The sequence below is a fragment of the Trachymyrmex septentrionalis genome, unplaced genomic scaffold, assembly GCF_001594115.1.
Source record: "Trachymyrmex septentrionalis isolate Tsep2-gDNA-1 unplaced genomic scaffold, Tsep1.0 scaffold8, whole genome shotgun sequence".
NCBI lineage: Eukaryota > Metazoa > Arthropoda > Insecta > Hymenoptera > Formicidae > Trachymyrmex > Trachymyrmex septentrionalis.
The window spans coordinates 567,849-581,682 of record NW_017305987.1 but is presented as its reverse complement, the minus strand read 5'-3'; the positions used below and the strand labels follow the sequence as shown (position 1 = coordinate 581,682).

General features: G+C 33.1%; 1 protein-coding gene across 1 annotated transcript; it reads left to right on the top strand.

Moving 5' to 3' along the window:
• The first annotated feature begins 1,033 nt into the window (after positions 1-1,033).
• Positions 1,034-7,226, top strand: LOC108754387. Its single transcript, XM_018496640.1, has 4 exons — positions 1,034-1,192; positions 2,040-2,230; positions 4,962-5,078; positions 7,061-7,226. The coding sequence occupies exons 1-4, from the start codon at positions 1,034-1,036 to the stop codon at positions 7,224-7,226; spliced, it is 633 nt and encodes a 210-aa protein (XP_018352142.1).
• Positions 7,227-13,834: the final 6,608 nt, after the last annotated feature.

Sequence of the window (13,834 nt, the reverse complement as noted above, 5' to 3'; positions counted from 1 at the left end):
ATTGCCAAATATACATATATTTGTTAATAAAACAATAGATAATTATAATAAATTATTGTTTAGTTATTAATAAATTATAGCAATAATAACCATAATTATTGTAACATCGCTCATAAAGGAAGTGTTTACTTTTAAGATATTAAAAAATTTTATTCTTGTCTCCGTTTTTTAAACATTAAAAAATATTTTAGTTTTAAACTTTTTCAATAAATAAATCACTATGTGTTTGGAGATTTAAAACATTTAAAATTGAAATATCCTTTATCTGCAGTAAATGTTTGTTTTGTAAAGATGTTTTAAATGTAAACATTTTAAATATTGCATTTTGTACAATGATGTAATTATAGTTACAAATATTAAAACTTTTTCTCTTAATACATAAAGAAATAATTTTCGATAATTCTTACGTGAATATCGCTTTTGTGAAAATTTAAATAAAATGCCTGCAATGAAAGAAAAAATTGGCTGTTGCAAGAAGATGGTAAAATATGGCATATCATTTTTAATTGGCTGCAGCTGTCAATTTTTGATTGCATTAGCCAATCAAAATAATTTACAGATAGACTAATACAACTAAAAATTGACTACTATAGCTAATTAAAAATACTATACTATATTTTACTATCTAAATTGCTGCAGTAGTCAACCTTTTCTTTCAGTGTGCTATCGTATAATTTTTCTTCATCTTGTTATTATAAAAGGTAATATTCCTGTGATATAGTTTCTCACTTTAATAATTTCAAAGTGCGCAACGTTAACGAGATTCCATATAATAGAAGAACAGTCCCAAAGCGCGTCTCCGTGAAACGGCCGAAGTTTTCGACTGCTCGTAATTTCGGATTGGATACGTTTTGCCAGATGCAAATAGCATGCGCGTTCGCGTTTCGACTGACTGCGATACTCCAACTCATTATCGTGTTCCCACGAACTCATCGAATACCGCGACATTCCGGAACAAGAGAATATTCGCTCACGGGGTTCATTGACCGTAGACTCGATGATCGGCGCGAATTACTTGAGTACAGAATGAGGAATGGCTATCCGATACCGCGATGAACCATGCTTTTCGACGACACTGCAGTACTTCGCTATGTCGCGGCTGCTTTTTTGGGTATTGTCGACCATTGGCTTTTGGGCGAATTTTTGGCGTTGCCGAGCGATACTGCTGTATCCCGAGAATACCCTGTATCAGGTATCTTCAAAATTTATCGTAAATTTTTATAATATGTGTATCTTATCTCGAAAAGAAAATTTACTCGGTTAACATTTCACTTTATTTTTATCGTCTAGTTGCAGCAAAACAAAGAGTTGCTAAATAAGAACACAAAATTTCTCGACGAGAGACGATTTTGTATAATATATTTAAGAACTCTTTGTTTTATTAATGCCGCGGGCACTTCTAAAATGCTTTTAATAAACGTTGTATAATTATTTTTCGGACAAATAAAACTTTAATAAAGTTGTAATAAATTAGAAACTACATTGTGTTTAATATATAATGTATTTATTCGTAATTGAAAATTTTACATATAAATTTATCAAATTCTTTATACTTTTACAGATCGTTAAATTACAGATGATTAAAATTTTGCATTCGTATGCCGCTAAAAGAAACAGCATTTCGATCGAATACGAGCTATTAAAATGATATTTGACCGCGCATACGGCCTTTTAATTTGTGCTCAGGGTTCGCTCAACAAAATGCTACGTTGTCGTCGCATTAAATATTTATTTGCAAATTATCGGGACGCTAATTAGCAAATCTAGTCCGACTCGATCAGGGATGAACGACTATCTCTCTCCTAAGAAGAACATTTATATCAAACATAGTTTTTCACGATAATTTTGTTTAAAAGAGAAGAGATTTTTATAGAATTTAATTATTTTAAATTTTAATTCGAGTAATATCTCTAGCTTGAAAGGAAATCGCTTTAATAGAATATTAAAAAAAAAACAAGTAAAATTATTTTTGGATTGACTCATAGGTTAAAAGGTCTTTGCCTTTCTCGATATGTAATCACGGAACATTTGCCCAACAGTTTACTTTGGGTATCTCGATGCCGGTAGTGATGACGAAAAGGGGCGGCATTGCCTTCTCCTCGGGATTTCAACTCAACTACGATCTACCCTGGAACTTGTCGCAGTTCGAACAGACGATAATTCCTGCGAGGCACATCAGAGATCTCAATTTGCAGGAAACTTACGTCGCCATTGAGAATCTCTTGGACGAGTAAGTTGTGCTAATCGCTCCCGTACGTTTTCCCTTAAAGATCTTCGCCGCGAAATGTACTTTCCTTCGCAGCTTCAGTGAGAAGTTCAAGGAGAAAATGTCGAAACGTTTACCCGATCGTTTGTGTATGCATTAATTAAATTTGCCGAGAATGAAAACGAGAGGCGGTCGATAAAACTCCCGACGGATATATCAATGGTTTCAATTTGTACGGCACTTACAGCGCCATCGAGATTGGCTGAACGAGCGAGTTGTCGCCCTTTCATTATTCTCTTTCCGCTATTCTTTTGTTCACTCTCATACACACGATTCCGGAACAAGCGCGCAATTTTACACGTCGCGCCGCGTTTGCACAATGGAAAGAGAAAAGATTTGAATTTGGAATCAGAAGAACAAATGCCGTGCAAAATTACCGCGCAAAATTGCACGATGGATTGCTAAATGCGACAGATGCACGAGAGAGTGAGTACATTTCTAAATAATTAACTTTTGACTCTTGCTAGCACTCAGTCAGTACAGATAACCGCTTATTAAAGTGGTTTTCAGCCAAACTACACACACATACACACATTGTTTTCCTCAAATTTTAGATTCTAGGAATATTTTTGTCATCGAGAATGTCAAAAATGATTCTCCATGTTAATATTTAAAATTTTTTAAATCTCGCCACATGTCAAAATTATTTTATACTATGCGTTTGCACAATTCGTGATATCTATTGACGAATGATAGATGACGTAGATATCAATAATAAAATTTATTCATTTTTCTGAGATCGTGGTTTTGTATGCAGATTATATATAAATATAATAATTGTTATAAAAATATTAACAGGAAAATTTGATATTTTTTTATTTTTATTGACACACACACACACACACACACACACACACACACACATTTCAGGTAAACATAAAACATTCATTATTTATTTTTTATTATTAAATTAAAAGGGTGTACAATAAAACATATTTTGTATTAAAATCCTTAAAACGTTAAAATATTCGTATTGAATTTTTAACATATCCAAATGAATTTAACATAATATAACTGTATTATTAGAATATTTTGTGTTAAAATGATATTCAACATTTTTTCGTGTAATAACATAATTTATCATTTAAGAATAAATGAACAATAAACATATAAATAATGCAATTGCAGCATAAATTCTAAGATAAATGAATAAAATGTTCTAAGTAACTATATTATACATGTTAATTTTACTGAAACGTGTTAATTAGATATTATTAATTATTTTGATATTATTGATATATTGATATTATTAAATATTAATTTTATTGAAGAAATATGTTTTTAAAATTTGTTTACAAATTGTATCTATCTTTTAATTTTTTAAATATAATATTTATATTTTTTTTTCTTAACATATTTAAATTAACACAAAAATTTGGGTGAACTTTTTGGAACACGTAAAATGTATTAAATTTAATACAAAATTTTCAACTGTGTAATAGTGTATGGCAATCGACAGATCGTACAAAATTCTGTCAACTCTGAAACTATTTCGGCGATAAAAAGCATCTCCTTTCAATCTATTCACTCGCGCCTTTCCTCTACGTAAGTGAGAGTTGCCATTTGCAGGATCAAAGAGTGATATGGGTAAAGACGGCGACTTGAACATAAATTAATTGGGACATAAGGCAATTGCTCCGTTGGGATGGAGGATAGCGTACACTGCAGGGACATAATTATAAGCGGAAAGTTTATCCTAAGAAAATAATAGTAATTGAGTGTAATAATAATATGAATTTGATGGACTTAAAGGCATATTAGATCTCGAGTTATTTTACAGGGATATGGAAAATAATTTTGACAAATCAATATCACATTTTTTTACTTTGATATGACAAGAGACGTCATAAAACGCAAATTATTTATTTTTTCTAATTGCGATGCACGTTTTGTCGGAAGTTAAATATAAGCATTTATATATTACATATTTAACATTGCGTTGATAATTGTAGCCTTACAGAGAAATTTTTAATTAAAAAAATTGGTTAAAAAATTACAAAGCGTTTGTTATGACTATTCCATTACGTGTTTATTTACCCATTATATTTTTTACAAAATCAAGTACGTAATTTACACTATTAAATTCATAATGTCAAATTACGTAACGTGAATTTATTTTTAATCATTTTTACAGGCTTCCACTGCCGTTATTAATTTACAATATGTCATTAATTTAACTAAAACAATGAAGTCAAACAATTTAGGTTAAGAAAACGAATTAAATTTGACTCAAATTTAGTTTATTATTTACTATAAGTGCATACATTAATATACGTTGTTCACTTTGAGGCTAACTACAGAAATGGATTTATTTACATTTTGACATACATAAAAATTAAAAATAACAAAATGTTATTTACCTCGAAGGATATAGAGTTACTATTACTTTTTTTATTTTACGTAATATTATTTCTTCTTATTTTTAGGGCTGTAAACGTTGCAATAAGAGATAAGTTGACTTTTACTCCGGCATTTCATACAAACAGACAACAACATTTTGTAAAAAAAAGGTTGATGTTTTTAGTCTTTTGTTGCCAACAAAAAATTTTCCTAGCATCTATCACTTTGATAAAATTATCTCAGTGTTGAATTAGAATAAGAGTGAATTACGTGGCGGAGTGACGTAAAAGAGAAGGAAACGTGACGGCTGAAACAACCGTGCTACAAAGTAAGATTCAATCTTCTGACTTTTCAGACATGGCTGGCGGGATGGCAGGCAGTGCCTTTTGAGAACCATCTGCGAGCTCGCGGAGACACCGCTCCGCAGGATTCAGCAGGACGTCCTCGGGGAAGTGATCCACCTAATTTTAACGTAAGTCAATTCCAACGTTTCGGCACTCGCGCTTTGAACACGAACTAAACCTATGTACGTTGGCGCACTTCCGGAAACAAGATTTATCGCCGGAGAGTCGTGAGTAATGAATTCCTTTGGAAGTTTCTAACAGCTGACGGATTTGTTAGAAATAATGCAGAAGCTCCGCCGAGAATATTCGTACGCAAATATATAGCTCGTAAAATGTGGATTAGCAGGGAGAAAAATTCTTAGCCTGTTGTAGCGAATTCGTCTAGTAATAAAACTGAAGTTTGTCTCTTTATAAGTTATCGGAACTTTCGGAACAAAGTTCTACCGAGTTTTATTTCCGTCTGTCTCTTTTTCTTTTTTACAATCTCCTTGTAAATTATTCGTTATATATAAAATTGAATAATACAATAATACATTTTTTTTTCAATAAAGAAGATACATATTAGATTATTATTATATATACTATATATTAAAGATAATTTTCAGAAATGTTAAACAGCGCGCGGTGCAAATTACATTTAACATACATACACACAAAGAATGGTTTTGCTGAGATATTTAAAATTAAAAATTTAGTTAGATACAGATCTAAAAATTTTATTGGACTATCAAAATAGTTATGTATAAGTCTCAAACTAATTGCTGTAGTATCAAAATTTTATCCAGCATTGTTCATCACGCTTTAATTTTCTATATATTCTTTTGATAGCTAAATAAAATTATTTTCAAATCTATATCTTATAGCTAAATTTTAGCAAAACCATTCTTTCCACACAAATAAATCTCTTTTTGTTAATTTATGGAATTCGCGAAAGAAATTTGTTTTTGCGGTATGAAAACATTGCCGAAATTATATCAGTTTTGGATTTTGCCGTTTGAACAGGATTGTGAAAGATTCGTAAAAACATGAATATGTACGTAGGCAGAGCTTACAATTTTGACACGTGATTGCGTGATTACGCGTACATACATACAGTTGCCTGAACGACCATCAAATCCGACCTCACGTTTGGCAGAATTCTAATTGAGCGTCGGTCGAGTAGCAGATGGCTGTTACATCATGTAAAATATTCGCTCGTCCGTCGGCCGGTCCGTTACAAGCCCTGTAACCAGAAGCCACGAATTTGCTATTCCAAACGCGCCCACGCCCGCGTATGTTCGAAGGAAATTGCGCCCGAGCTAACACCGGCGCGGTAATTGCACGACTAAGTCTGGCGCGTACATTAAGTTCCGGAAGTGTTTCGTTCAAGTTTTCATCAAACATTGCTTTATAATATTTCTTCCCTGGTCTCTCCGGCCCCCTCGGAAATCTCTTGTAAAATCATCTAACAAAACACCAATGCACTCCGTGCCCGAGAGATTTCACGAGTAAGCTTCCGTTGTCAAGTATATTTCACAAATTAATGCCGACGAGCCATTAATTGCCGAGTGTGTAATTACTTTCGATAAATATCCGAGATATCCATATAGATTCATGATCGGTTCAATAATTGTTATAATGTATGGGAAGCGAGATAAATTAAGGCATTTTACGCAAATGTGGTCAAAGATTTATTAAATATTACAAAGCGGCAGAAATTATAATTTTAATGCATAGTAATACCGGTAACTATATTATATTTGCATTATTAATATTATTTATATAAATATATAATTTATGCTAATAATATTATTTGTTACTATTTGTTACATACATTCCATAAACGATGTAAACTATGTATCTAAAATTCACGCGACAATCAATTTAATTTAGTTTCGATTTTATCTTGCATTAATTAGAAAATATGTCGATATATGTATTATATAAATGATCGTGAATTCTAAATGAAAGGAAAATTATATAATACAATAATTCTGAGTTGTCAAAACAATAAGCGCTTAAATTACAAGATGCTTCAGAAGATATTGGATGACACCCGGTGTGGTTGAATAGTCTTAAGCTTGACAGGAAGTAAAAGCTTGAAACAATTTAATCTGAATCTCCTTCGCAGGCCCACGGAGGACTTGCCGGTAACGATTAATTCCAATCACCGGAGCGCCAACAAATTGTATCAGGAAGCCGAACGATTGGGTAGGTCTGGCGGCGATTGCATCCTTATGTATCCCGACTGTATCGAGTCACCGTTGGAATCCTTTACAGAGATTGTGTTCCCTTAATCGAATTGTCGAAATCGTCTTCGTTTCTTTTAGAATTAAAATACACTCGAATCTTATTGCGAGTCACGCGTTTAATTATAACATGTATCATTTCTGTCAGGAAGAATCTTAAAGATCGGCAGGTGAAACTATACATATTGGGACTTCTGTCAAAAATTTCTTCATGTTAAAATTACTGCAAAAATACTGAGAAAATCGCATACGAGTATAACTGCAATATTTGTAAGAAAGCTTGCGACGTACGGAGCGACTTTTTGAAAAGTAAAATAAACAAAAGTAAAATAAAAATTTGTTTTGATATCTCACTCGATCTATAGTTGAGGTGTAGATAATTTTAGTCATAAAAATATTTTAAGTACTAAATTACAAAATTCGATTCTGCGTACGTGCTTTCGTAACCTTATTAAAAAAAAGCCAAAAGATCTTATTACTTCTAGGAGATAAAATATATATGAAGACACGTAACTGTGCACTGCAAATAAGGAACAGAAAATTTCATTTATTATAATTATTATAATTCATTTATTATAATTATTTAAGAACCAAATTACACAACATCTGGCTCTGTAAGAATTTTTGTAGCTTCATAAAAGGAAAAGTAAAAAAATGTCTCATGGCATAATATTTCTTTGAGACAAAATATGATAAAGTACAGATATGTATCGCGAACGAAGTACAGATGATTTGGCCCGTCATTTCTGCCGATTCTTTAAAACATCAAGCAACGCAATCTTTCTCGTGAAATAGCGCTTTCAAAAGACGATATAGAATGAATAAGATACTTTTGTTACGAGATAAATTTGATCTGTGCGTTCTCGTATGAAAGTGGATAACAATGAAAATCTTCAGCTTGTGAAAAGTTTCATTCTCTGGTCGTAACTGAGATTTACTTAAAAAAGGAGCTTTAAATATAACAGAAATAATTCATTGTTATTCTTGTTTTTGCGAAAACGACAAATATATATTCCGATCCGTTTGCATAGATATTTCACCAGAGCTAGAAAAATCTACAGTGATTTAAAAAATGAAATATCTATAACAAATATAAAATGTAATAAATGCGATAACAGTACAGAAGTTATTTTTGATATTTTCCCAGTTTCATCTATTTTTACATTTAATGTTTATGAAATAAGTGAATATAGATATATATTTGATAAAAACCATTTGAAAACATACGTAGAATTTATATTATTTGAACGAATTAATTACAGGATGTTTTCAGGATGAATATATTTTTAGAACATTATTGCGATTCATATTCAAATAAATACATTTTTTTAACATAGAACGGTATTAATATTTATCTTTTGATAATTTCGTATGTATATAAAATACAAACGAATATATCTTGTACATGGAAAGAACGACGAAAATAATTTTGTAAGATTTTTAGATGGAAAACACTTAAATTGATTGCTAGAGCATTAAAAAGTTTTGACATTTTAACAAGTAGATTGAATGTCTTACCCAAAAGTTTTGATGGTCTCACAAAATTATTTTCAGATCTGTATGTATCTATAAATTTTTATACAGGTACCGCAGCAAATCGTTCTCTCCGTGTATACATGTACACGTGTAAGAAATTCTTACCCAAGAAGCTGCAGCTATATATGAATAACGTTCATTGGCTCGGTGCATGCAACAATCGAGTGATCCTGTTCTGTTGCAGCTTCGCGAAACGAGGGATGGAGAGGGTGTTAAGTAAATTTCGCTGTCGGGTCTCGCCGTAAGATAGCTTGAAGAGCGATATACGACGCCCGATTTCTCCTCTCCTACGTGGCTCTGCCGGGGCTCTTTATCTGGATTCGTAAATATCGCGCATGCCACCCCGCTCTCAGTTCCTTTCCTTCTCCGCAACCACTACCTTATCCTCCCTTTCTCTTCCGCCCTCTCTCTCATGCCCCATATCTTTCTCGACGTCTCTTCCTTCCGCGTGTCTCGCACCGTCAAAAAAGTTACGTATCTGAAACTTCATGCACGGGCACGGAGGCACCTTCGAGAGACCGATCCACAGAGCGAATGGCGATAGCTCTTGGACGATGACGAAGCACGCCTGGTCACGCACTTTCGCATGTCGGCCGTGCGCGTGTACCGAGTGCCCTAGAACAGAAGGAAAATGGACTTATAATGTTATCTCTTGCGAGATTCAAAGCCGATTTCTATTGGCAAATATTTGTCTAAAAGGATTTATAGTTCTGAGTTAGTTTTATGGACTTTTCAAAAGATAAAGAGAGATACTTCAGTTAATTTCAAACAAACTTTGATTACAGGATCTTTGTTTCATGCTTAATCATACAGATATATTGAAAATTGGAAATTTGATTAATGACGATTGCGATCCAAATTTTTGTTTAGAACAAATAATCCCATACGATTTTGCTTGAACGGATTTATTACCAACGGTAACATTTTATTATTATTCTGAGATATAAATTTTTTAAAGAAGTTTTAATTAAATGATTTAAAATAATTAATCTCGAAACGTGAGCTTACTTATTGTGAAAACGCGAGAACAATTCGACGTTGCTTAATTTTGCGTTTATCCTCCGTGTTTTCGGAGATCGCGTTGCATTCCTGGTGTTAAACACATTGTATTACACTCCTGGGATTAATGGTTGCACGTGCGATAATAGTATAATGTTACAATAGAATTACGCGCTAGAGGATTACGTGGCTTAATTAATTAAACAATCAACTATTCGCGGGTAACGATATGTTACAATTTTCTGGAAAAGAATGGATTGTAAGCTGCATATTCATCTTGCTCGGTGCTACCTGCAGAAAGAAATAGACTTTTTCCCTGTTTGTACTATTCAATTTTGCTCAACCACTTTATTGTATCACGTTTCCATCTTCATTTATCTTCCCTTCCCAACTGTCTCTCCCTCTAATTTTCATTCGTTCAAAAATTTCGTTCCGGTGCCCTGAAAACCTCAAGTGTGAAGTATCGGAAATAAGATTACTCGGGTTATTTCGCGTAGCGCAGCGCATTAGGTACATAGTTTCATTACAGCGCATCAATTAAAACTTCGCAAGTCATTAACTCACGGAGATTTACTCGACGTAGAATAACGATCCTCCTTCTCTCTGTTTAGTCCTATCGATTTACGCTTTTCTTTTCTTTTTGATCTCATCTTCATTTATCTTATGACTCTCTCTTATCTATATTATTTCTCTCTCTTTATGTAACACCGCTTAGTTTATCTCTTTATAGTTTATCTTTATATTATACTTTATCTTATTTTCGATAATTGTATTACTTTTGTATTTGAATTACCTTTCTTTTTATTTCTGTTACGGCTTATCCGTTACTTTACAACACTATTCGGCATATTTTATTTTTATATCATATTTTATTTTGTGTTTTTTGTGTTTCATAATACTTTTGTTGTATCATTTCAGTTATTCTGTATATCCTTGTTCTGCCACTTTTCTTTCATTTTTATGTTCTTAGAAGACTTGCCCTAGGATAATAATAAACGCCTTTATTTCTCTCTCTTTTATCTCTCTCTCTTTCTCTCTCTCTCTCTCTCTCTCCTCTCACATGTGTTACATCCTCAATATACATACATCCTACATTTCTTCTCTTTCTCGAACCTCTTTTGCTTTCTCGGGGCTTGTAATCTTCTTGTTCCAAAACTTATTTTACGCGACGTCTCTTATCCGGAACTTGTCGCAGGCATTTCCACCTGAGAGAAAGGTAGTGCAAACTGCAAACAGTGATTACAAAGGCAGAACTGACAAACATTCGTAATAAGATGGGATGAAGGGTCAGATTGTCATCTATTTCGTGACATTATCTGACTGTTACTTTCTGCGCGCGTTTTCACTTCTATTGTTCGGATTGTTCGTGGCTTGTCATTAACTTTAACCGCCGTTACAATTTTACGAAGCGTATTCCGCGCCATTACGTTACACGCATTGCATCACTTGACACGTAGAAGTGATAAGATTTAATTGAAACGTCAAGCGAAAAAAAGGAGAGCGCATAAAGTAATCTACGTAAAGATGATTAATTATGTCTGACATTATGAGTGTCATTTAAACAACGTTTGTACACGTGAAAAAACGGAATTAAATTCAGTGTAGATAAAATATAATTTGGATAGAAGATTTATTCGTCTACAGTGAAGACAGTAATCCAAGTCTAAACGTAACAATAAAAAATAAAATACTTTATATTATACATATAATAATACGAGTAATTAGGGAGCAAAGGAAATATATATTGATATTATGCAAGAAATTATATTGTTAATCTAATTTTTATTTGAAAAATCTATGGTTACTTTTAATTATTAAAATGGACAAAAGAATTTTATATATTTTTCTTGTAAAATGTATTTTTAAAAAGGACATATATGTATTATAAAGATAATGTAATCAAATAACATAAACACAATTTTTTTTTAAAACTGCAATAAGTAATTATCAATTTTATTTGCAAATATATAAACCAATATAAATAGTGCTATTTGCAAGACCGAATTTTTGATAAGAAAAGTCTATAAATTTGCTTTTATATTAAGTGAATGGACCGACCGAATTTCAGGGATAACGTTAACCGTTAATTTCAAGAATGTCCCGGAGCTTCTTCCGGTCTCGGCTCTCTACAAGCACCAAGTTATTTGAGCGTGCTTGACCATAATTCATCGCAGGTGTCGACTCGCTGAGCAAGCAATTCGTGTGGCTCTACGAATTTACGTTAATTTCCACGAGGCGGGCCACGTGCGCCGACAGGAGTTCCGAAAGGGGCAAGTAGAAACGACCAGTTAAAGTCAGACAAGCGTGCGTATGCGCCACTCCTGCAACGAGTTTACGGTGCTCTCAGTCGTAAGATTAAAGGTACGCTTGCGCTAGACAAAACATATGTCGCTACGAATTCGCTACAAATTCGATTATAATCCTAATATTCGTACCTCTTTACGTTATTTTCGAGATTAATATTAACTAAACTTGTCACTTACTCCGTTTTATGAGTGTCGATCGACTGTAAATCCCTAGATCGCGTCAAATCCCTAGAATTTACATGAAATAAAATTTATTAACTGAACAGAATGTCGTAGCGTTTTGAAGATATGAGATTACTATTTTCCTGCTAAATTTCTCTTAAGAAATATGAGATTATAATTTTCCTGCTAAATCTCTCTTAGGGAATATGTTAGAAGATTCACTCTCTTTGCGCGAGACGGTATACAATTTGAATTTACGTATTCGCGTACAAATAAACGTAAGTAAGGTTTTGATGTGATGTGGCGTATTACTCAACGTGAGGTGAGTTCAAAAGGAAAACGCGGAGACGGCGTAGGTCTTCCTTCGGGCGATACCAGAAAACTTTTCCGGGTGCCAAGCATTAGAGTTATTTACCGCGGGAAGCTCCATTTTCGGCGGCTACTCGCCACAGCGCAAAATGCGAAGGCAACGCGATACTTATATACAGGACGAGCCATAAAGGCCGCCATAAATTACACCCTTGATAAAAGTAGCCATATTTAATGCCGGCCACCCGCGGGGTACACCTGAATACGAATTCATTCGCCCTGACAGTGACAGCGTACATTTTATCCGCACAATACAATGCGAGTTCAAGAATCGCGCGCACTTTTCGGCTCGGAATTACGGTATATTTGTGTTTCCGGGCATCTCGCTTCTTATTCTCCATGAAATTCAGTGGGGTCAACTTTGGATAAGCATGACAGTCGTGAAATATAAAAATTATCATAAGTAATCCTTAACTAATCCTTTTCAATTTTATTTACCGTACTTTCAGTATTAAAAGATTCTTCCGCGATTAATGCAAAATTTGTCATTTATAAACAAACTTGATTTAGTTGCCGTAATAGAGTCAAATGAATAATAGAATTGCTATTGCAATAATGTATTTTTATAATTTATATGAATGTAATTCTTGGCTACTTTCTTTCGTAATCAGCTCTGCGATCAGTAATGATCTGTTTTTCTGTATACAATAATTAAAGGCGTGTTTAGATAAATAAGAAAGACGCATGATTTATATTTAAATTACCGCTTTCTTAATTAACAATAGCAATTTTAATATAATATGACTGCAAAATCTAAACAAAAATGCAACAAAACGGCTATACGTAATAAAATGATAAAATTTTGCTTTTTTTTTTTGCTACGTTGCATTCTGCCGCTATAAAGTGATATTATTTTACTATTTGTGTACGCATGATGAATATGGATTTTTAATAAGTCGCTATGCTTTTAAAAGAGACAAAAAATAAGGATACTGTTTAGGACAATAAAGTAATTCTGAATAACAATGTTTTCTGTGTTTGATGTAAAAAAATGACCAGTTTTTTGGATGAAAGCAATAAATGACGAATGTGAAACTCTGAACAGACAGGCTTTTTGATGAGAACGTGTGGCAGTTCTCGTCTAAACCGTTCTAAATCGCCAAAAAAACTGTTATTGAAAACTGCCTCGTATTCAATATCGTGTGTTCCTGTTTCTCTTAGTTAAACTGTTTTTTTTTTTTTTTTTTCCGTCGTATTACTGTTGAAACTGATACACAAAATCAATATATAAAGGAAAGCATGGGCAAATACATACAATAATTTGCCATAATCAAGATGAAGAAC